General features: G+C 40.7%; 1 protein-coding gene across 2 annotated transcripts in view; it reads right to left on the bottom strand.

Annotated features, from left to right (window-relative positions):
* The window catches only part of ARHGAP10 (Rho GTPase activating protein 10), a 343,992-nt gene that overhangs the window by 19,327 nt on the left and 298,331 nt on the right, over positions 1-26,334 (bottom strand). For both annotated transcript variants that reach the window (XM_033215447.1, XM_033215448.1), the window contains one exon: positions 6,473-6,632. In XM_033215447.1, the coding sequence (XP_033071338.1) occupies positions 6,473-6,632 (160 nt within the window). The remainder of the gene's footprint in view (positions 1-6,472; positions 6,633-26,334) is intronic.

Raw genomic sequence — 26,334 nt, 5'->3', positions numbered from 1 at the left:
AAGCTGAAGGGAGACAACTGAATATCATATTACTCATAAAAAGATTATGGATGCTGCCTGGTTGCACAGATCAAATTTCCAAGTCTCTCCAGCGCTGCTGTGGGGGAGAAGGCCCTCCTCCCCGCATCTCAGCCAAGGTGTTAGATGATGAATTCGCAGCAACCAGATTCAAGTGTTTATTCCCCATAGATAATTATAAACCACAGCCACATGACTTAATGTAAGGTCAGTGTTCCCTCTTCAATCCAAGGGCACTGACCAGTTGACAGCCATGGCTGTTTCACTGGGTTTCAGAATTGGGGCAGGGTGGAGAACACCTGCAATTCAAACAATGTCCCCATATGCAACTGCACAATTTCAATTTCTACAGTAAAACAAGTCACTGGGCAGACACACGAGAGGTCAAACTCACCTGTCCTTTACTGATTGTGTGGCTTGGGCCAATTTTTCTACGTCCTTTGTGCTTTCCAATCTTTAAAAATGACTATATATCTACCCCACTGGGTTGATGCAAGCATTAAGAGGAAATGTCATTTACAACACAGCTGCAACAAAGTCTGGTGGCCCATAATACTAAATGTTTCATAGTCTCTGAGTCTGGAAGTGCCAAGAGGGTATCTAATCATACTTTCTCTGCAGCCTCAACCACTAGCCTCTGCTAAAGCAAAGGTTCTACTCCCTTGAATCCCCAGACCCGTAAGCGGTAGGGGAAGGAGCTAACCTCCGTGCAGAATTTAACAGGCTGCTGTGGGCTCACAGCAAGGCAGCATGCTCCTCCTGTTCATTTGGCCCTGTTCTGCCTTAGATTTGAGCTCCCTTAGACCTCCACTATCTAAGTGACCCTGCTGTTTACTTAGGTATGGTAACAGGTACTGGCTGCCAATTCATTCTTCACAGTACCCAGAATCAGAGACCACATCCTTCCACAAGAAGGCACTAGGCTCTACTAGAGATCTCAGTGTAACCCACTGCATTCTGTAACCAGGGCCCACATACAAGTAAACAGAGTAAAGCTGCTAATCTTATTAGGAAATCATCCCCCTACTAACCAACAAAGATGCAGGAAGTTTTTGCAATGGGAAGTTCATTCCTTTAGGTTACTTATCACCCTTCTCCTGACCTGAAATTTACAGAGCTTCCCACTCCTTATTACAAAAGCAGTATATGTTCATTTTGGTCAAGTTAGGGGAAAAAAAAAAGCAAATGTGCAAAAAGCACTTTTAAAAGATATATCTATTTTTTAAAAATAATCTGATTAAGATACCACCTTCTGGGGTGAACCGACCACCCTGGCCCTTGAGGAGCGCTAGGTTGAGGGAGCCCTCTCTGAAGGGAGGGAGAGGGAAGGAGGAAAGACAGAGAGGGGGGAAGGGAGGAAGTGAAGACAGAGTTCGCCAGTGACTGCCACCCTGTAACTTCTCACAGCAACTTTCTCAGTATGCGCCAGACTTCACAGAAATCTATTAAAAATGATCTAAAATGATTATTTTTCTGAACTTTAGGCAAATCATTCACAGTTTACTGTGGTATACTAAGCCACAAATCATATTTAAGGGGGGTACTTTGGTATCTCCCAGCAAAATTTATTGACTTCCTGAAAAGCAATCATGGAACCAACAGTGAAGTAATTTGAAATGCCAAGCAGCTGTCTCTGAGAAACCCCCATTCATTTGCCCAATTTAAAAGGAACAAGTAGTTTCATTGATAAGAATAAAAATGGTTACCAGTGAGTACAAAGTATATGATGACATGCACAAGGCTGTATATGGGAATAGGAAGGTGTTATCTAGTGATTTTAAATAACTGACATCAAGTCTGAGTAGGCACAAATCTCAGTGGCACAATGACAGCTTGAGGCACTAGCTGGGATAGATGCTTTAGGGATATCTTAACATGCAGGATAAAAAAGCCAAGCCTCTCAGTGGGCGGGAGAGGAGAATCTACTGCCCTCCTGGGCTGCCAGGGTATAGAGTGAGATGCATCTCAGGGTGCCAGCACCCCGAACTAGAGTGAGCTATTCTGAGACCATGCCATCTTGAATTTGAGAATGTGCCAGCAGAAAAGGAGATGCTCTTTTTCATTTGAAATCTGTAGAGGAAGCAGATAGCAATGCCTGATATTTCTTAAAAGAGATTCTCTTCTGTGGCAGAGAATCTAAAAGGATTACTTGTCAAGGACCTGGCTCCATCAATTACAATAGAAGAAAACCTGTTTAACAAAAACTACTTTATTGTAGGGAAAAAATGACTTTGGAACATTTGAAATACCTTGACCTATGATGTAATGTCCTCCAAGGAGACTGAGCTAGCAATTCTTCACTGGCAATGAAGTCACCCATCACCTTACTGAGTGTACAGGTAAGTAATAGCTACAGATTGATTGACTGCAATGAATAACACCCACAAGTCATAAACATCAGCAGAAACCCAAGGAATCCAATTCTGCTGCATTGTTTTCTACCTATCAGAGGCAACAGCTGCATTGACACACTGCCTATGTCAGAACCACGGCTGCTGTACATTTTCCTCTGCAAATTGTTTTCCAGTGGATGAGATTTTAGCATTTTTGTTCAACAGATCTACTGGGGCCCTATGTGATCCACATAAATTTGGACTCCATTCCGTAGGACCTGAGATCACAGTACAGGCATTGCCTCCTATTAAGAGCCCTGAGTAGAGTTTTAATGACCCCATAGCAACTTTGGCTAAAAGGGATCTTAATGAGCATTTACTTAGAACCTATCATATTTAATACTGTACAGCTGGTATGTAGAGATAAAGGGGAAAAAGACAAGAGAACACACAATGAGAACTTATAAAGGCTAAGGAAACAAAACACAGTAAGGAGCAAATGGTAAGATTAATTGTGTGGAATTGCTAGAGGAAGAGTTTGTAAGCTTTATAAGAAAGAAGATGAATCAGCCAGGCATGGTGGCTCACACCTGTGATCCCAGCACTTGTGGGAGGCCCAAGCAGGCAGATCACGAGGTCAAGAGATCGAGACGTTCCTGGCTAACAAGGTGAAACCCCCATCTCTACTAAAAACACAAAAAGTTAGCCAGGTGTGGTGGCAGGCACCTGTAGTCCCAGCTACTCGGGAGGCTGAGGCAGAAGAATGGCATGAAACCGGGAGGTGGAGCTTACAGTGAGCTGAGACTGTGCCACTGCACTCCAGCCTGGGTGACAGAGCTAGACTCCGTCTCAGAAAAATATGATGATGAATAAGAAACCAAATGTAGTAGCCTAAGAGACATTCAGTAACATACAGAAAGAAATGAGATTTCCAAAAGGTAGCATTTTTATAAATACATAATTAAAATAAGAAATTAAATGTTTACTAATAATTATGTCAATATCACAAAAAAGTTCAAAGAATGTAAGATCCAATTCCTATCATTAAGAATTTTATGGCCGGGCACGGCGGCTCATGCCTGTAATCCCAGCACTTTGGGAAGCCAAGGAGGGTGGATCACTTGCGGTCAGGAGTTTGAAACCAGCCTGGCCAACAGGGTGAAACCCCATCTCTACTAAAAGTACAAAAAGTAGCCAATGTGGTGGCACATGCCTATAATCCCAGCTACTTGGGAGGCTGAAGCACGAGAATCACTTGAACCCAGGAAGCGGAGGTTGCAGTGGGCCGAGATCATACCACTGCACTCCAGCCTGGGTGACGGAGTGAGACTCTGTCTTTGCCACCCCACCACCCACTCCCTGGGGAAAAAAAAAAAAACAATTTTATGATCTAGCTTGGGGTAAGGGAAAGCTTAGATAGATATGTAGAAATATTTATTCCACATAAATATAAAATAATACTAAAAGGCAAATATTAAACAATACTCAAAGGTGACTTGAATTTCTTAGCGCCAAATAATGAGTATCAGCAGAAATATTGACAAGGGATCTCTCTAGAGGCTCCCTGTAGATTAGAGCACGGGGAAGACTTCCTGGAGGTGAAGATTAAATTAGACCGTGAAGATAGGTCAGGATTGGCTTGTGCAAAAAAGCACAACAGACATTTGAGGCAAAGAGAACCAAAGGATGTGGGAAGCACACACAGGCTACTGAGAGGCAGCAATGCATGACCCTAGAAGAGTGTTTTTCTAAACAAAAGATGTGGAAAAATCACTTATCCTAATTACACTCCTCAAAGAAGCAGCTTATACTCAGCACAGCCCTGGAAGCAGGCGAGGAGCAGCGGATGGTCTTCTCTATCAAGGCTCACTCATTGTCACCTGAAAACTCCTTAGAAAGACAAGCTCTCAGGTCCCTTCTCAGATCTACTGAATCCTCAGCTCTGGGGTGGGGCCAGCAGTGTGGGTCTTAGTGAGACCTACAGGGGGTTCTGGTGCGTGCCCAAGTCCAACAGGCACACATCTATATACAAACTTCCTAACATAATGACAAATCGTGACTGATACACACTCATCAGTAAATCCTTTAAAAGATACATAAGAAACATTTTAGTATATACTTCAGAGAAACATAGATGTATTCCACCCATGGCACAGAAAAAAAAAAAAGATCAAGTTTCTGAAGTAGGAGAAAGTCTCCATTAAAAAAAAAAAAAAAAAAAAAATCTCCTCTCCAGGCTTGCTTCAACTACTCCCCCCAACCCCCTTTTTGGCCTCTCAAGGTTGCAGTGCTTTTCATGACATTTAAAAATGCGTATGAATAGGAAGCTGGGGAATTCACTCCTCATTTGATTTATGACCAAAAATATCAAGCCCTTCTTGTTTCAGGCATGGACGTGTTGTGAATTGAGTGTTGGCTCTACCACAGCTCATAATGTCACTTTTCTGCAGAACTACTACGGAAGAAAGATGACTGCCTAAACTGCACTCCACTGCCTGTGATATTCACTTACTGAAAGGCATAATTAGGGATCTGGTTTTCACTAAAACACACACACAAGCTAAATTCCACCTCAAGTGTAACCAGGATTATAGATTCTGGGTGCCTAGGTAACTACTGTTATTGTTGCTTGTAGTACTACGGTGAAACAAAATTTTTATTGTGGAAAAGGAACAGTAACGGTGACAAGCATACCTGAGTAATGTAGGATTTAAATCCACAATCCTCAGCATAAAAACTAAGCACAGATGAAAACACTGGCAGGAAAAATCTCATCTGGAGAATGTGTTTCCATACTTGGAGTCTCAGTTTGATTTTCAAAGTCTTCAGGTCACCCCCAAATTCTGGCATGCCAAATGTCTCCCAGCCTCTCTTAATACTTAATAAGTTCATAATCATTTCATGTGAATCCAGCAGTAACTATAAAAAGCCAAGTAATCTGAGGAACACTTTCCAGTCCATTTAAAGTCCCAAGAATGCCCAGCTAGGGTCAGATGACACCATTATCTATAATTTATTTTAAGCAACTTTGGCTTCAAAAAAAATTTTTTAAGACTCTCTGGATGGGCTGGGCATGGTGGTTCACGCCTGTAATCTCAGCACTTTGGGAGGCTGAGGCAGGTGGATCACCTGAGGTCAGGAGTTCAAGACCAGCCTGGCCAACATGGTGAAACCTCATATCTACTAAAAATACAAAAATTAGCTGGGTGTGGTGGCAAACACCTGTAATTCCAGCTACTTGGGAGGCTGAGGCAGAATAATCACTTAAACCCAGGAGGTGGAGGTTGCAGTAAGCCAAGATGACACCACTGCACTCCACCCTGGGCAACAAGAGCAAAACTCCATCTTTAAAAAAAAACTCTCTGGATGAATTATAAATGCATTTTTAGATAAAATTTGATTGACTAATCAAGTATTGTCTTGTAATTATTAGTGGAGTTTTCTCTTCTCTGAACACTTGTTTGAAACGTGATGCCCTTTGGGTTCCACACCACCACCATCCTGCCTTTAAACAGCCTTGGTCAACACAGCCAGACAAGCCCTCACAGGTTCAAAGTACTTTATTTGTATTAATATTATTTGTCCTAATATACTTGAGCTGATCTGCACATGCCTGGCACTAAACCAAACTGAGAAGATAAAATCAAACATGTCAACCATCACGTCTCAACTCTGCAGGACGCTATCGAGCAAAACAGAGCAGAATGCTAGCATACTGCTCTCAGAAATTCATGTAAGTAAAATATCATTCTATGGACAGTTTCAACAGTCTGTCCATCAGCATGCATTCTCTCTTCTCTAAAAGTCTGCATAACTAGTGGGGAAACATCTTGGGTGGGATAGTAACAAATTTCCTTTGCAGAATCCAAAACTGCCCAGGAATTGATTAGATCAGATTTGACATAGCATCCATCTACCCTTCCATACTAGAAACAAAGAGAGTATTCAAGGAAGGCTCTGTTTTAAGGACCCTTCTCCCTGTGATGGCCCCTCTGATAAGACAATAAGGGTTCCTTGATGTAATGGCTTCAGCACCCACTGGTCACTGCTCATGGAAACTTCAAAAGGAACTAAATTATGCCTTCCTCCCTTCAGCACCCAACAGAAGCATGGTTACTTACATAGTGGATGCCCAGTCTCCAAAGCTCCCTCCATCTGCCAGAAGGTGGTTTTTGTCTGGTCCAGGAGGCCCAGGGAGAGCTGCAGTCACAGGAGACGGGGAGGAAAGTGAGTCCAGACTGCTAGTAGGGGTGTCCTCCTTGGAAGGGTTAGGACTGTCACCTAGGAGGAAAAAAAAGCATCCAATTTCAAACAAATACCCAGAGAAGAAAAAATTCCACTAATAATTAAATGGTGTTACTTGATTTGTTAATCAAATGATAAAATTACATTTACAGTTCAGCCCGACAGTACCTGGGTGTCCTGTCTTTACATTTTTTTTAAATCAAAGATGCTTAAAATAAACCACAGATAATACACAGTGAGGAATGTTTTCCCTACAAAAAAACACAATGCTCAAAATCAGATAATGGAAGATAAAAGGCACAATGGAGGCCACAATGACTTCCTCACTATAAGGAGTCCAGGTATAAACCAATGAAATCAAGAACAGCTCCAAGCAGCACACCAGCCCTGTGGGGTCCAACCTCTTCCTTTCTGGTCACCTATTGGTTAAGTCACTCTCAGTTGCCACTTACTGCATAATAAATTAGACAACTCTACAAGAGCCTTGTTTTCTGAGCTGGTATCTTGGATTATAATTTCTAATACCCCAACATTAAAATCCCACACATAGACAAACTTCCATTTCCCTTTGGACATCAGGGAGGGTACTACAAAAGAGTTAGGCTTTTGTGATGATGGCACAGGATGAATTTAAACCGAAGCTAATTTTTTTTTAATGAGTTGCACAATGTATGCATTCACAGGGGACCATTTTATTAAATATGTTTAGTATAATATAATTTGTGTACATTATGGGCTTGGGTAGAAAATGCAGAAGATGGAAAACAGAGCTCACAAGAACAGTTATTTCCCTCTACTGGTCTTGCTTTCGTGGTCCTCCCAGCTAGTATAAAACGCACCTGATCTGCAACCATCAAGGCTCGGCCCTTAGGCCTAATCTTCAGTCCCCATTAAATATTAACTGCTCCACGCAACCCTGCAGAGGCAGCAATGTTCTATAAAGATAGCACTGACTTGGCCTTGATTTTATAGGCGATGGTCCTAAACTGCTATGGAAGCAAATGTGACACATATAGAGGTTCATAACCCCAGCCCCCAACAGCTTGTAGCTGATTAAAGCTTCATGTTCCCTCAGTCCCAGGCCCTAGAAACTGAGCAAGCAAGAACGCCAGCAACAGCAAGGACCTTGCTCTCAAAAAAAATCTTAGATGGTTTTTTTTTTTTTTTTTTTTTTGAGATGGAGTTTCACTCTTGTTGCCCAGGCTGGAGTGCAATGATGCGATCTCGGCTCACCGCAACCTCCGCCTCCCAGGTTCAAGCAATTCTCCTGCCTCAGCCTCTCGAGTAGCTGGGACTACAGGCATGCACCATCACACCGGTTAATTTTGTATTTTTAGTAGAGATGGGGTTTCTCCATGTTAAGTCTGGTCTCAAACTCCTGACCTCAGGTGATCCGCCCACCTCGGCCTCCCAAAGTACTGGGATTACAGGCGTGAGCCACCGTGCCCAGTCAGATGGATTTCAATTCTCCTAAAAATGAAGCACAGGAGAAATTCCAGGCTCTGATTAAGCTAGCTCCCCAGACGGTAATCTTGAAAACTGATTGTACAAAGTAATTCTTACTGACTTTTGACCCAGCTTACAATGAAGGGTTAAGAGAGAAAATCTTACAAACGGAGCTCTAGAACAACTGAATCCAGACAAGGAGGACTTGGAGATGGTGGTGATGGCTGGAAGAAGAAATTGTTTATGACGGGTATTGCGGGGGACACCTGGAGGACCCTGTGCAGAAGATTCTGATGAGGAAGAGTTTTCTGTATGAGTGCTGCGTGCTAACCAGCTGCACCACTGGAACTCCAAAGAGTTTTCTGAGCTCCTTCTTTCGTAAGTGTGTTCCCAGGGAGGGTGGGGGAGATGGCTGAGCAAGAGATGAACCGTATCTCCACAGGGCAGTTCTTCTCCTTGTCCTGAGTCTATTTATAAAGTCTAGAAGACTCTACAATTGCTCTTTCAGTGAAGCCACTTTTTCCACAGTGCTTCACCACAAAAACGTTTAGCTAATTGGAGAAATTCGGCTCCAACAGAAGGGCCAATTTTCAGGCAAATGGACCAAAACCCACTGGTAGACCACTGCTATGATTTCCTTTTAATTTATTTTCTTTCTGGGATCCAGTCCACTTTGGAACAAAGACCACGTCATCCCCTGTGCCCAGCGAGCTCAACTCCATCCAGTTCTTTTCTGTGAAAGAGCCCAAGTGCTGCGAGGGGGCTGGCCTCCAGCCTTCCCCGGCCCCTCCCTCTGTCTTTCATTCATCATGAGCAATGACTGCCCCCAAAATTAAGAGAATCTCAAATGGAACCCCAGCACAGAGTCCAGAGTAAACCTGAACATTGACCTGGCATGACGGCTGCCCTCAGGGCTCAGCTAGACGCACCAAACTGTCATCAGTTCTGAAGCAGAACAGGATCACCTTCACAGCAAGTCAGATGCCAGCAGCTCCCTGGCTGCAGGAGGCTGGACCCATGCCCTCAGCCCTCCCTGGGCCGTGTGCCCTGATGGCCGGGCAAGGCATGACATGGCAGAAGCAGCAAAGGAGAGTCTGGGACCGGTTCATTCCCTGACTCACTCCTACCGAGAGAAACCTGTCAATGAGAAGCAACTTTGGGGAACTGGAGACCAGGGGTTTAATGTTACTTTTGAAAGATGCCCGAAATGTTTTTACAACCAGATACAGCAGATCATTTACACTGCCTCTAATCCTTTTCCCAAGCAGACTGACACAGCACAAATTGTCATTCAACATATTAAATCACATTCTATTAAGAGAGTTTTCTCTTCCTTCCTGCCAAACAGTGGCAATCTGAACCCTCAAGTGAAAATAATATTGGTAGAAGGGAATGTTGACACAGGCTGATCAAAGGAGAAGACACCTCACCCTACTTTCCAAGTGTATAGAGTTCCTTCCTCCTTCACTGTTCAGGAATGAGTTTACCTACTTGAGAGAATCACTGAATTTGAGGGAGAATAAATTATCAGGTACATAAACATTAAATACAACCATTTCTGAAACTTTAGTTCACCAAAAATCAAATTAGCATTTTTTAACTAGTATGAAAATAATAAAACTTAATAAACATTCTATGTTCAACTTTTAGAATGAATACATATATGTATGAAAAAATGCATATACATTTTTCCTTATACATTTTTCATACATATTTATATATCTATACTTATACATCTAAAATATATGTGTGTGTATGTGTGTGTGTGTGTGTGTGTATTTTTTTTTTTTAAGAGACAGGGTCTCCCTATGTTGCCCAGCCTGATATCAGACTTCTAGGTTCAAGTGATTCTCAATGTCTTGACTTCTCAAAGTATTGGGATTACAAATGGGAGCCACCACCCCTGGCTGGGAATAAAGATTTTAAATCCCACGAAACTAACTTAAAATTGAGAATTAAAGTCAGATACACTCATTATTTTTCCCTATCATTTCTTCTGAGTGATCACACTATCTCTCCCCTCAGGTGTTACCCTTTAACAGGCATCTACAAACAGATAAATCACCTCTGGGTAAAAAGGTCATTCCAGCGAGTGAACAAAAATGGTACCAAAGGATTTATGAACAGACTCTAAGACACTCACTGGAAAATGAACTACCACCGATTAGAGAGAAAATGACTTCCTCGCAGCATCCTCAGATTAATTGCCACAAGGTACTTGCCAACCCCCTCCTCTCCTGATTCTTTTCTCCTTTCTCACAGCTGTCTGCAGCCATCAATTTTGCATTTCGCCATCATATACTGGTTTTATAACCTGGTTTAAGGTGCCCATTTCCCTTGTACATTTTGTCAGGGTGGAGACCATGTCTTGGTCTTGGGAAGCCTTAGAGAACACAAAGCAGTGCCAGGCAATCCAGGAGTCATCAGGAAGTATGGCAGACTCACCGCCACAAGAAAAGCATGAGCATGGAGAGCCACTGCCTCTAGAAATTGAGAAGGGAAAAAAATCTGAAGACCCCAACATATTCTCACAAAACCTGCACACAGTTTTGGATTCTCATCCTCTCCCGTTTCGAGCCACAAGTATCTCTAATCCACTTTATTCACCCAACTAGCATTTACTGAGCTTCTCCTTATGTACAAAGGCACATCACAGATGCTGAATTCGAGAGAGAAGCAGTCCCTAACCCAAAGATGCCCAGAGTATAATGCAGAAGACAGGCAAAGACAAACAAGGTGGTGTTTGCTGTAATATGATTATGTCAAGGAGCTTTGAGACCCAGAAAAAGGAGTTTTCAAAGTTACCAGTGTCAGGAGCGAAAGACATGTGGGAGTGCAGCAACAGGAATAGGAAGAAATTATTGCCAGTTTCAAGGAAAAAGCCTCTGGTAAAGAAAATATCAAAACTGAAAGAACAGAAACAGGAAAGCATGTGGCCATTTTCAGAGCCACAGTAGTTGGATTTTGTTGGAGAACAGAGTCAAAGGCAGAAAGCAGGTGCATGAAGTAGGGTTAAGAACTTTGTATCTAATGTAAAGGCATACGAATTTACTCTGCAGACACTGGGAAGGTATTGCAGGGATTAAGCAGAGAAGTGATAAGATCTGGAGAATAGCTCCAAAATATATTTAGTTATGACAGTCATTAGAACTCAGTGAACAAAGGTGAAGGGTGGGATAGAAACTTAAGATGAGCCTCGGGTTCATGGCTTGGGAATGGAGTATATGGTGGAATCATTAACTGAAATAGGGAATAAAAAAATAAGGAGCATATTGGGTGAGGGAGATAATAAGACCAGTTGCAGGCATGTTGGGTTTGGGGTGTCAATAAAAAATCTAAGTGAGAGTATCTAAGGGAGAGTTGGTTATACAACCCTAGAGCACAGAAGAGAAGCCTGGGATCATTTTACTGATCTGAAAGTCACGCACAGAGAGTTGAAGTCACAACACTGGATGGATAGAACAAAGAAGAAGATGTGGAAAAGTAAAAGAACCTTGAGGAATCTTCCAGCCAAGAGAGTTGGCTGTTCTTTAAAGCAATGTTGTTGTTGTTGTTTTATTGTTTTAAATACAACGCAGTGTTCTTTTGCAAATATTTAGGATTCCTGCACAAACATCAATAATCATAAAAACGGAACAGAATTGGCCAAGAGGACATGTCTTTGGTGACAGCTACTATATTCCCCTTAGTCTGATTTTTTATGAGCCTGAGCACGTGGACAAGTGCTTTATTTTCACGATAGACTAAAATAATCTTCAAAGATTGGCAGAAAATTAGACCAAGAGGAGGAAACAAGAACTTGATAATTCTACCATTTCTAATAATTTAGAGGATATTTATATCTTATTTTAATCTATTGATAAGCTTTTACTTCAGGTAGTTTAACTTTTTTTGTTCTGATGATGACAAACTGTTCTCTTCATTCATTTTCTGGTCATTTCACTTGAATAGAACTGCTTTTGGATTGCTGGAAGTAATAAACCTTCGGGCTTCCCTCCCATTTCATTCATTACTTCTTTGTCTCCTCTCAAATATATTTCCTAACAGTTAAGTCAGAGATAGTTTCCCCTTGAAATCCCTTCCCTGCTGTTCTTCCACTTAGCTGAGGATTTTTTGGGCATGGTATAAAATCACAGACGGTTTCTGTTATTCCTCACAGATGGACCATCCCCACAGCAGCTAAGCTATCCCATGCTCCCCATTCTTAAACATCTGGCTTATGTATCAGCAGGAGTAAGGAAGAAAAGGAGAAGACAGAAAAGAGGAAAGAAAAATGCATAAAAAGAAAAGATCTAATATATTAGCTGAATTTAATTTAAGCAAACCTCACAGTCAAGCATTTGGCTAGCTGGGGGACAGCTGAAACCTACTTTGGCACACAAATATTCTTCCTGTCAGGTCACAATAATCTTAGATACTTCTAATTATCAAGCAGTTAATAGGATCAAAAGAAAGTTTTGCTGAGAACAAAGTAACTGCACTTATAACACAGAAACACTTTTATTATAAAGTTCACTCAGAAAATGTTCAGCCAAGATGGAATATTAAGGAGAAACCTACCTCTCCCTCACACAAACACCAAATAACCACTCCCCAAATTTTTTTTAATAAATAAAAATATATAACTGCCCTGATAAACTTGTCACACATTTCTGTGGAACAGAAACAGAAAAGAAACATCCAGAGGGACCATTAATAAGCCAAAGGTTTATGGTTCCAAGACCAACTGAAACCAACAGAACCACCTAGACATTTAAATCCTGCAGGGTTCTGGCCGGGCGCTGTGGCTCACGCCTGTAATCCCAGTACGTTGGGAGGCTGAGGCAGGTGGATCACCTGAGGTCAGGAGTTCGAGACCAACCTAGCCAACATGGCAAAACCCAGTCTCTACTAAAAATACAAAAAATAGCCAGGTGTGGTGGTGCATGCCTATAATCTCAGCAACTCAGGAGGTTGAGACAGGAGAATCGCTTCAATCCAGGAGGTGGAGGTTGCAGTGAGCTGAGCTCATGTGACTGTACTCCAGCCTGGGCAACAGAGCAGACTCTGTCTTAAAAAAAAAAAGAACCTGTAGGGTTCCTAGTATCTCTAACAACATACCAAGCATGGGGCAGAGGGGCTACAGCCAGGCTTTTCATGTGAAAACAGGGACTGGGAGAAGCCCTCCACCCTAGATGGAGGCCAAGAACCTACAAATAAGTTCCCCACTTGCCTGGGGGATGATTCGGCCTATCCTAAGGACAAGAACACTGTGCGGGCAATAATAGCATCTGGTTCTGAACCAGCACCTAGGTGACCCCAGTGGAGGCAATAATAGCCAGACAGCGAAAAGAAAGGGGAGAAGATGGATCCAACACGCCCTAACCATGCATAGACACAAAAATATCCTCCTTCACCATGGACTTGTAAACTAGAACTGCTAAAAACAAAAAGAAAACTAAGACAGCAAACTCAATGAATAAGAAAACTCAGAGATTTAGAGATCTGTAATATAGAGAATAGAAGTGAAATTGCCAAAATCTAGATCACAGGAATAAATTGAGAGGAAGAAATATTTAAATAATAACCAAAGTCTCAAAATTAAAGAAACATCAAAGACCTCAATTGTAAAAGACTGAGAGTGCCAAACGGAGGAGCAACGAAAATCCTGCACATAAGACATATTATTTTAACATTTAAGAATATCAAATACAAAGAAAAAAGCACCCATATGGAAAAAGCAGATCATATAAAAAGAAAAAGAATCAGACTGACATCAGACTTCTCAACAGCAATGTTAAGTGCAGAAGGAAATTGAAGTAGTATCCTAGGCTGGGTGCGGTGGCTCACACCTGTAATCCCAGCACTTTGGGAGGTAGAGGTGGGCAGATCTCTGGAGATCCAGAATTCGAGATTAGCCTGGCCAACATGGTGAAACCCCGTCTCTACTAAAAATACAAAAAAAAAAAATTAACCAGGCATGGTGGTGGGTGCCTGTAATCCTAGCTACTCAGTAGGCTGAGGCATGAGAATTGCATGAACCCAGCAGGTGGAGGTTGCAGTGAGCTGAGATCACGCCACTGCACTCTGGTCTAGGCTACACAGTGAGATTCTATCTCAAAAAAAAAAAAAAAAGGAAGAAGGAAAAGAAAAGAAAAAAAAGAAAAGAAATTGAAGTAGTATTCTTAAAGTATTAAAGAAAAAAAAATATGAGCAGAGAATTGTATATTCAAACTGCCTTCAACTGTGAGGGTATAACGAAACTATTATCACAGATATAAAAATCCCCAAAGGATGGCCACACAAAGAACTATACTGGTAACACTCTTAGAGAAATTCCTTGAGTATTTAAATAAGAGAAGCAATATAAGATGTTCAGCTAACTTGATAATGTCCATTGTTGTCTTTTAAAAAATCTAAGACAAAAGAAAAGGAAAAGAACATAACCAAAATAATCCAGAACTGAAACTCTGGAAAATACCAATATGGTAGGGATGGGGAGATCAGAGGGAGTTGATGGCCCATTAAATTATTTGTCTTATTGGAAGTGGGGAGAGAAATATAAATAGTTTAAGAAAGTAACAGAGAAATAATACTAAGTTTCAAAACAAAGGCACCACTTTAGAAACAAACAAACAAAAAAAAAAACTACCATTTTAAAAAGCAGAACATTTGCTTTTTTGAAGAGAAAGCAGAAAACGGCAATTGTATCAAAATTCATTAAGTGAAAAAATGACAGAAATCCTAATATGACAGTAATTGCAATATATATAAATGGCCTAAACTCACCAATTAAAACCCAGTGACATTCCAAATGTATTTTTTAAACCCAATAGTATGTCGACTACAAGAAACATGCTTCAGACAAAAAGGCCAAAAAAGGTTAAACTAAAAGATCAAAAGATGAATATATTAAGCCAATATGAACCAAAAGAAAATGATCTTAATAAACCACACGAGAATCATTTTATAATAATAAAGGCAAGAAACAGTTAAATGAGAAGATAAGCACCTGATAATACAGCCTCAAGTAAAAAAATGACACAAGTACAAAGAAAAAGAGAAAAATCAACAACTGTAGTTGCAGTTTTTAAAACTCCTCTGATACTGCTATCAAATTGACCAAAAAGAAAGATATATCTGTAATCAACAATGAAAAGCCCATGTTTTATACACATGCATACAACTCACAATAATTAGAAGATGCATATTATTTTCAAGAACACATGGAATATTTTTGTAGGAAGGCTATAAAGTCTTATCAAATTCCAAAGGATAAACAGTATAAATTCTCTTCTCAGACCAATATTGCAAAATAATCCATATATTGGTAAAATAAACACGATTAAGAAGAAAATCATAATGAAAATATTTAGAACTCAATGATAACCAAAAAAAATTTCATATAAAAATTTGTGAAACATGCCGAAAAATGCCAAAATGGAGATTTATGGCTTTAAAATATTTGTTAGGAAACAAGAAACATTCAAAAAATTTTATGCCATAAAAAGACAATTTTCCTAAATATTGGTAGTCAAAGAACAGTTGACTGTTTAAATATATATTGAAATTACAATCAATGTGAAGTTGACTATGAAACTAAAATTTACTGAAATATATTTGATTTTTTTATTTCAGTACATTTACTCAATAGGAATTAATCGTATACTATAATACACACAACTTACTCCATAATAGTGAAAAACTATTATTAAACTATTATTTTTATTATTTATTTGATGTAAGACTTTGAGGGAAAAAAATCTCCAGATCACAGTGAAAATCGATGAGAAAATGTGATCTGACATATAAAAGCTCACTCTAAACACAGAGAAATAAATCTGAAGGCTAAACACCATCTATTTGTACTTAGAGTGGCTTCAACCAAAATGAAATGAATACTTTCTCCAGCAGGGGGTGAGCACAACTGCTCCAATTAACATCCACCTCATACCCCTATCCCCTTGTGCCTAAATTCATCCTCCTGTCACCCTGCATCTTCTATCTTTTAAATAGGGCCACCCAATAAAAACCAATAATCTCTTGCTTTGAGTATTTCAATGGCTTCTCTGCCCAAATGATGTGTCTGCTCTAATGATGTTGTACCCAAGGAGGACAAAAGCAACCACAGTGTGGCTTAATGTCTGTATTGGAAGAGGGTTCAGGAGCTGGGGGAGGAGAAAGCATACCCTCAAGAATCAACACCTCTGGGTAAAAGTCACAGTGGTAGACTAACAGCTCTGAGAAGAAAATCTACAGGAAGAGCCTGAAATGGAGGGGATTATAAAATGCTGCAGTAGGATGAGAGTTTTGTTTGGCTAATTTGTATAAGCCTGTTTAAAACACAATCTTTGAACTAAGCATGAGATAGTCATGTCCTAATTTCTACCATATGGCAAATACTATGACAATAAAATCTCCTAACCATTGCAGCCTTTCCTCCTAATGTTACCCAGGACATTCAGGGCACTGAAAAGGAGAGCAGTGTCTAGTATCAGAAACAGAACTGCCAAACTCACTTCATATATAGTCTAGCATAATTCCTACTCTGCTAAAATAAAGTCTGGGTTGCTATATCATGTCAAAAAGTAGTACCTAATGATACACTGAATAGTGAAAACCAAAATAAACCAAAACTTATATTTTCCTACCCCAGGTCAAATGCTTTTGGAATTGACGGAGATTGAAGGATATAGCTGACATCCATTCCTTTTTTTTTTTTTTTTTTTTTTTTGAGACAGAGTCTCGCCCTGTCAGCAGGTTGGAGTGCAGTGGTGCGATCTTGGCTCACTGCAACCTCTGCCTCCTGGGTTCAAGCGATTCTCATGCCTCAGCATCCCAAGTAGCTGGGATTACAGGCACACACCACCACACCCAGCTAATTTTTGTATTTTTAGTAGAGACGGAGTTTCACCATGTTGGCCAGGATGGTCTCAATCTCCTGACCTCATGATCCGCCTGCCTCGGCCTCCCAAAGTGCTGGGATTACAGGTGTGAGCCACCATGCCCCATCAACATCCATTTTTTAATGATCTAGTACCTGGGAAGAGTAGAGTGTACCATACTGTTTCCTCAAATGTGGTGAATACAGGTCAAAGTATACTACTTACTCCCTACAAAAAGAAACATCTCAGACTGTCATATTGGATCAGAACAATGACCCATCTTGTATGGCACTCTGTTTTAACAAGAACATCCAAAGATGCTCTAGTTGTCCACAGCCTCTTCCTTCCTACCCAAGTCTTAGAAGTGCATCATAACACCCACTTGCTTTGAAACTACTCAGGCAGCAGTGTGTCATGGACCGTGAAACATTCAAGGCTTCCAATTCTGAGTAAAGGAGCACGACTTCCAGAAAAACTTGTGATTTATTACTGCCCCAAAGGCAGGATTACAGTTTTGTCCAAAATTTTGATTTTGCATTTTGTCACTAGCACTCCAATAATTATTAGCTTTCAGAAACTGGGTGACCAGGTCTCCAAACGTATTGTTAGACTGAGGGAAACTGAAAAAGATCATGACCAAAGAACACAGAAAAATCACCTATCTCACCCAGCTGGATTATCTAAGACTGGTTTTTTCCAAGTAGCTCATTCCTGAGTTTTTGAAGAAAACTGAACAGCCTTGTTTCTTCACAGCTTACCCACATGCTTGGCTGGACCAAAATGTCATCGTGTTCCAGGACCTCATCTAGCTAGAAGTTGTAATCTATACATAGAATGAACAGGTCACACAGAGCAGTCTGAGGAGCATGGCTGAGAAGGGTCAAAGTCAGGTCCAAACCCCAATCAACACCTAACCAGCCAAAGAAAACCTGGCACTCCCTCTCCAACCTTCCCTATGATAGTCAACTTGTATTAGTCCTTTCTCACGCTGCTAATAAAGACATACCCGAGACTGGGTAATTTATAAAAGAAAGAGGTTTAATTGACTCATAGTTCAGTATGGCTGGGGAAGCCTCAGGAAACTTACAATCATGGCAGAAGGGGAGGTAAACACGTCCTTCTACACATGATGGCAGGAAGGAGAAGCACCACGCAAAAGGCAAAAGCCCCCTTATAAAACCATCAGATCTTGTGAGAAACCACTCACTATCACAAGAACAGCAGGGAGGTAACTGCTCCCACGATTCAATTACCTCCCACGGGGTCCTTCCCACGACATGTGGGGATTATAGGAACTACAATTCAAGATGAGATCTGGGTAGGGACACACCAAATCGTATCACAACTTCAACTGAAATGGCTAAGGAATGGAGCGAGATAACTTTCTTCGAGAAGCACTATCAACAGAGGCACCAAACAGATAAGATCTACAGAAAGAAACAGTCCAAAGCAAGATAAAAATTAAAGTTGAGATATTTTTTCAGCGCAGATATTTATTCTCATCCTCCACAAAACCTAAGCCAGGGAATTATATCATATTATCTCACATATTAGTTTTCCTTAACTGGAAAAGTAAACACACACACACACACACACACACACACACACACAGAGGCAGTTCCTTTATTAAACAAATTAGAATAGTAAAGATAGGTTACAGAATACTAAGTTTGACATTAAAATGAAACCTTTTAAAAACTGTGAAGTTAGGGATATCTTTCTTTAAAAAGAGAATCAACTCTACCCTACCATCCAAAGGAAATTCTTCTTTACTGTCCATACAGTAGTAGGTATTGCGTGATTACTCTAGAAAAAGAGTCCAGATTCTTTCATCAGAAAATCTTCCTGAAGTCTTACATTAGGGGAAAAAAGGAAGAAAGATTAAGACATTAACCCTGCAACTGCCCATTAAGGAAAGCAGCTACCTGTGTTTCTCACCACGGGCAGGTGCACTGAGATGCAGGTTATAACTGCCGCATGGTAGAGAGCTTCCTAAAGACCCACTTAGCCCCATTCTCAGTTATACTGCAAGCTCAAGTAATGCCATCCAGGGTAACAGGCAGAACAACCTCGCTCTTCCCATTTTCCCTCTGAAACAAGGCAAGCCAAAATGGGAACTATAACAAAGTCAAATAATGTACAGATGAATGACAGTCAGTTGCTAGATAATAATTCACTTGGCTAATATAATGCATCTGAAATCCTCTCTAGAAAAAAAAAATGCGACTTCTCAAGAAAGTAGCTTCCTACTTTCAGTCCCAAAAGCACAGAAACAAAACGACATACAGATCTGCGTTCCCCCCAAAAATGAAAAGGCAACTCCTGAACTATAAATTAAAATGTCACATTAAGGCATGAAAAGATGTAATGAAATTGCCATAAACTTAAGAAGTAGATTTTATTTTCTGTTGCCCAAAGATTTAAAGAAATTAAGCATAATGCTTGTCCCAGAAAGCTACTATGACGGCTGAAATATGCCAAAAGTGCATGCCAGGAAAAGCTGATGAGAGAATCAGCTGTTAAAACCAATCACATGACAAAAAATAAAGACGGCATTATAAAGTTATAGCAACAGCTAATAGGCATCAGGTTACAACTCCAGGAACCACCTCTACCTCTTGCAAAGGTCGATGGAAATCTGCAGCAATTCAATTATAAAGCAAGTAAGACCAGTTCAGTTGCAATGTCAATAGAAGTCAAAGCAAATTGCTTTACTCTATAAAGCAAAGAACATTTTTATGTCATAATCACAGTCCTGGGGCATTGTTTAAAGACTAAAATTTTTGCCTATATAAACAAAAAATATAACAGCCATGTGTTATTATTCTTGGGAACCCAAAACTACTCAGATACTTAAACTGTCTTCCATAAACTTTGAGGAAGCTGCCACTTTGACAGCTCAGGAAATTTAGAGCACTGTGCTCAGCGTACAACTTCAGTCCGGCTGAGACACTGAGAGCTGCCAGACTCTTTGCTTTTCACCTCTCCTCCTCTATTCTTCTCACCTAAGAAGGAAAGTTCATTATTATTAATTGCCAGATGGAGGCAGGGGCAGTGGCTCACACCTGTAATCCCAGCACTTTGGAAGGCCGAGGTGGGTGGACCACCAGAGATCAGGAGCTCGAGACCAGCCTGGCCAAAAGGGTGAAACCCCGTCTCTACTAAAAATACAAAAATACAAATTAGACGGACGTAGTGGCAGGGGTCTGTAATCCCAGCTACTCGGGAAGCTGAGGCAGAAGAATCGCTTGACCCTGGGAGGCAGAGATTGCTATGAGCCAAGATCGTGCCATTGCACCCCAGCCCAGGCAACAAGAGCGAAACGGTCTCAAAAAAATAAATAAGTAATTGCCAGAGGGAGATGCTAGTTACCAATAAACTTAGATATAATGTTGGACAAAAATAACCAGAAATGAAAGACTAAATTACATTTTATTTGAAAGCATACTAAACATGAAAGCATATCTGAAGCTCTTCTGCTTCAGATACCAGGCTCTCAAGAAAATATAAGCTAAAATTATTCAATATTCACTACCTGTTGGCTGGTTTACATCCATTAACTCTGTTATTCCAGGCAAAAACCATGTCAAAGTTTTATTGTCCAAACTTGTGAGGCTTAGAGGGGGATTTGCTGAGATCATAAACAACATCAAGAGGAGGGCAGAAATTTAAACCCAGGTTTAAATCCAAATTTAACCACAAGTGAGCCAACCATTCAAGAAAACTCTTTGCTGCCTAAGTATTTCTGGTAATAGGGATCCCCAAAACGCCAGGACAACACGACCATGAGAAAGAAGCCTGGGCCAAAGGTGAAAGACACGTGAAGTCTAACAGGAAAACACTAAGCACTGAGAGACAGTCATTCTCAGTGCCAATGAAGTCTCTCCAGGCCAGCTCATGCTAAAGGGACTCCATCCCCTTTCTTTCTAGACTCTGCTTCTCAATCCTTCCATTTCTTTTTTTTTTTTTTGAGGCGGAGTCTCGCTCTGTCGCCCAGACTGGAGTGCAGTGGCGCAATCTCGGCTCACTGCAAGCTCCGCCTCCGGGTTCACGCCATTCTCCTGCCTCAGCCTCCCGAGTAGCTGGGACTACAGGCGCCCGCCACCTCGCCCGGCTAGTTTTTTGTATTTTTAGTAGAGACGGGGTTTCACCATGTTAGCCAGGATGGTCTCGATCTCCTGACCTCGTGATCCGCCCGTCTCGGCCTCCCAAAGTGCTGGGATTACAGGCTTGAGCCACCGCGCCCGGCCCAATCCTTCCATTTCAAAATTTTAAATGTATACCCAACACACCAGTATGAAACACAGCTTGCTTCAGAGTTAAGTTGAAACGTTTGTAAACTAAACACATATAAATGTACGCGGTATGTGTGTGTGTATTTATATGTATGTATTATAAGTAATACACTATAGACAAGATATGAAATACAAATATGTATAAAGAAAATCACCAACTCTTACCACCTAAGGATAACCATTGTTATAACTGATTATTTTTCCAGATGTACTTGTATGCTTATAGTATATTTAAATATATAGTTTTTCCTTTAAAAGAATATTTTTGAAAACTCCATTTTAAAACTTGCTTTTTTCATTCAAAAGTATACTGTACATTATTTCTATGGACACATCTTTATCATCCCCAGGATGGCAAGAGGCCTATGTGTGATGAGTAAGACATCTGCATCATCTGACTGTGTTTGGCTGGGCTGTAGAATACAAAGTCCTCTTATAAGTACATCCATACAGTAGAATGCAAAGAATACTATACAGCAGTGAAGAAAGGAGAAAGGTCTCTTTGTACTGACATAAAAAGCAACACAAGATATACTATAAAATTTTAAAAAATAAAAAAGGTATGAAACTGACTTTTCAGTGCAGAAGAGAGTAAATAAGAATTCGGATTCCTATTTGCTTATTGTGGTGGTTAATACTGAGTGTTAACTTGATTGGACTGAAGGATGCAAAGTATTGTTCCTGGGTGTGTCAGTGAGGGTGTTGCCAAAGGAGATTAACACCTAATTAGTGGCCAGAGCAGCTGGAATAAAGCAGGCAGAAGAAGGTGGAAGGACTTAACGTGCTGAGTGTTCCAGCCTTCATTCTCCCATGCTGGATGTTTCCTGCCCTCGAACATGAGAGTCCAGGTTCTTCAGCTTTTGGACTCCTGGACTTACGCCAGTCGGCTTTCGGATCTTCGGTCACAGACTGAAGGCTGCACTGTCAGCTTCTCTACTTTTAAGGTTTTGGGACTCGGACTGGCTTCCCTGCTCCTCAGCTTGCTTGCAGATGACCTATTGTGGGACTTCACCTTGTGATCATGTGAGTCAATACTCCTTAATAAACTCCCCTTCAATATATACGTCTATCTTACTCATTCTGTCTCTGTACAGAACCCTAATACAACTGTATATAAGCATAAAGAATTCTAGAAGGATAGGAAACTATAGGTTGAACTATATAAAAATGATGATATTCAATCATGTTTGGCATATACCAACAGCAGTTTCACAAGGCACAAACTTGCTAATAACTGATCATCAATCCAATGTACATCTCAACTCTAGAAGGATTTCAGAAACTACAAGTTGAACTACATGAAATTCTCAGTGATTATGTGTGGCCTATAATATGGGGGGGAGCATTTGAAATTGCTGATATTAGATAATTTTTGACCTAAAAGATGGCAATTTCATGTGCTTCAACCCATGAACATCCATGGTTACAGATCTGGCTTGCAGATGCAGGCACTGAGTCAATGGGATGGAATAGATCTTTCCACTTTGTATTTTTTTTATACTTTTTGAATTTTCAAACATGGGAATATATTATTTATTTAATTATTTTTAATAAAGAAGGGGAGAGAAGTGGGAGGAGAAAACAGAAAAGTAACAGCAAAATCTCATATCAAATTCAGGCAGCATCAAATTCCAAAATGTGTTCACTTTCTAAATTTCTAATAGCCTGTTAAAGTATCAGGTACCTGAGATATCCTCACTATAACCAATCTATGACCAGATGTTTGTTCATTTAGATAAGTGGTGTCATAAATTACAATAACATGCTTTTGCTGTACTTAGTATCACTGAAATAAAATGGGTCACTTCCCTCCCCCGTGTCTCATAAAAAACAGGCCTGGACTTCTCTCCTGGAGGGCCCATGCTTGTTACAGTGTTTTATGTCCCATATTTAAACCTATAGTCTTCTCTGGCTCTTCTTTCTCCTTTATCTCCTGGATCAAGACCACGGCTCTGACTCCCTTACAACCCTAACCATTTTTTTTTTAAATGGAAAAACTAAGAATCATTCTTAAAATTAAAAAATAAACAGCATTGTTAGAAATGCACAGAGTAGGCCGGGTGCAGTGGTTCACGTCTGTAATCCTAGCACTTTGGGAGGCCGAGGCAGGCGGATCAAGAGGTCAGGAGATCGAGACCATCCTGGCTAACATGGTGAAACCCCATATCTACTAAAAACTAAAAAAAAAAATAGCTGGGCGTGGTGGCGGGCGCCTGTAGTCCCAGCTACTTGGGAGGCTGAGGCAGGAGAATGGTGTGAACCCGGGAGGTGGAGCTTGCAGTGAGCGGAGATTGCGCCACGGCACTCCAGCCTGGGCGACAGAGCGAGACTCCATTGAAAAGAACAGAACAGAACGAAAAGACATGCACAGAGTATCTCTGGAAGACTCACAAGACAAATGGCAATGTCTGCTCCAGGGAAGAGAAGTTCACAGTTGCCTTTATGTTCAGCACTCTAGAACACTTAAGAACCCAGATCCTGGAATCAGACTGCCTGGGTTCCATCCTAGCTTTGTCACAGATGTGGGTGAGTTATTGGCCTTCTCTATGCCTCAGTTTCCTGAACTATAAAATAGAGATAATAATACTACCCATAGGATTGTTCTGGATATTATCTAAGTTTAGTAACTATTGCCAATAACAGTACTTGGTACATAACATGCTAATAAGTAACTGTTCAAAGTTATTACTCTCTGAATTTTGTATCATGCTCCTGCATGCACTACTAAATATTTTAAGAAAAAGAGTATATCTTTTCAACAGCCAAGATAATAAACAGAAACTTAATCACTATTTCTCTTTAAAGAGAAAACTAAAACCCATTACCATAACCATATTTCATGCTCAAAAACTTGTGCTGCTGATTTTAAAAACTATTAGTAGACCCAAAATGCCAGTCTCAAAATTCTTTTTTTGTTGTTGTTGTTGTTGTTGCAGATGGGGTCTTGATCTGTCACCTAGGCTGGAGTGCAGTGGTGTCATCACAGCTCACTGCAGCCTCAACCTCCCAGGCCCGAGTGATCCTCCCAAAGTGCTGAGATTATAGGAGTGAGCCACTGAGCCTGACCCCAAATTTCATTTTCATAGGCTTAAAGGGTCCCCCCCCCATCTAAAGGTGACCCTGTAGCCCTTCTTAATACAGCTTAGGAGGGCACAGAGAACGGTAGAATGAGCATGCAGAGGGAACCAGGTTGCAAAGACACAACCCAGACCTAAGAAAAGCCAACTGGAGACAACGCATGATAAATACAAGGAGTGTTCTCTGGTATTGCCTCAGTCTTGCATCATTTCTTTTTCCTCAACAGTTGGCAACAAATTATTAAGTAAAAATTAACTGGCCACAGGTTGGCTTTGTTCTATTAATTGCACACAACACTCTTAGATCATGGTCATTTTAATCATGGGCCATAGAGTTTTCAGAGCCATAGAAGTTACTTGGAATTGGTCACACAGAGAAACACCTTCTCCCTCAAGATTTCTGCTCATCTTCCTGGCTATCAAAGAAAACGTTTTAAATCAGTCACTCTTGACAGCCTTAAAATTCCATTTCATTCAGGATAAACAATACTTTGGTTGGTTTGAAAAGATGTTTCTTAGACAGCCCAGCTACCTCCTACGCCACAAGAGTTTCAAAGGGGGCTATAAAGAGAGTGACAGCTGCTTGAATTCAGAACTAGAAATTAAAATAAAAGCTATTAGAAGTGAAGAAAAAACCCACTCCACAGGGAGACAAGCTTTAAAGAATTTTTCTCTCTTCTATAAATCTGAGTTACCTGCCATGAACTTATTTTCACCATAGAAGCAGCTATGTATTTTTTTTAAAGGCATTAAATAAGCTTTTTTTTTTCCTCCTCCAGAGAAAGGGGGAAATGTTCATCCCACACAGAAGCACAGTTAAGATTACATAGGAAGCAATAGAAGTTGCCTTTCACTTTGTCACTAGCACTGTGGTGGGGGGGGTGGGGTTGCTGAGCCTCACAGGAGGTTTCTGGGGAGACACCAACGCAGGGGAGGCATCCCACATAATTTCCAGGCACGCCACAACTCAATTACAGCCCTGAATCTTCTGGCTGCCTTTTCCAACCCATTGATCTCATCATTGTAAAAGTGAGTTAAGAAATAATCTGTCTACATATACTGTCGCACATTCAAGCCTGGTCTTAAACTTCACAACACAGTAATTCCATGTCAAGAAATTCTAACACTGCTGTGAGGGGATGGCAGGGGGCTTCCAGGCTTGGGAAGTTATTACCCAGAGCCCACCCATGAAATGCCATGCCAAAAAAAAACTGGTAAGAATGGAGAAAAGACAGACTGCCAATCTTAAGACAAAGATCTGCTTGTTCAGTTACCTGGATTGATTATAATTCTGCATCGAGCTGATGCATATTTACAAGGAAACATCAATAGCTACAGAATGTTGACGAAAATCCATGCCAACAATGGTTTTCCAGTGGTACTTCTCACACCTCCACATAGTTTGTGTCCTGCTAACATCGTGGGAAAGACAGAGTAGTTACAATTCACGTGTGAAAACACATTCTCATAAAGGGGCATTCTACAGATGCTCTCTGGGGAACTGAGGTGACAGGGTGCGCCGCTGCCGTGAATGTGAACTACCCATCCTTGGCTTCTAATGAAGGGTCTCCCTAGAATGAGTGGCCTCCCACCCCTTAATACGAGCCTACGGATGAACATGGATATATGCACCTGTGAGGAAAAACTGGAGAAAAATGAGCTCTACTTTGCTCGTGGTTATAAGACTGTTCTTTTTCTAAGTAGATGGAACATTTTAGTAACGACTTACTGTTTCTCTCTTTCCACTGACTTTCCATATACACTATTTCCATGTATACTTTTTATACCAAGACATTCTACACCATTTTTTACTAAACCTATTTTTCAAAGCAGTTACATATGAGAATACATATTGAACACACTAACAAAATGGCATGCTTCCTTCCTTTTGATGGAAAGATGGTCTATTTTTAAGCCGCAAGGAAAAAACTAAAGACAAAAACAAAAACATAAACACAATGATAGATTTACCTATGAGCTCAATCTGTGGTGAATAATGTCCACTTTATCTGCCTTGATCTCCGCATCTAGTCAGCTCAGAAGTCCCTGATTTGCT

Source organism: Trachypithecus francoisi, unplaced genomic scaffold (genome assembly GCF_009764315.1).
Source record: "Trachypithecus francoisi isolate TF-2019V2 unplaced genomic scaffold, Tfra_2.0 Lachesis_group1, whole genome shotgun sequence".
Taxonomy (NCBI): Eukaryota; Metazoa; Chordata; class Mammalia; order Primates; family Cercopithecidae; genus Trachypithecus; species Trachypithecus francoisi.
This window is presented reverse-complemented; position numbering and strand designations above follow the sequence as displayed.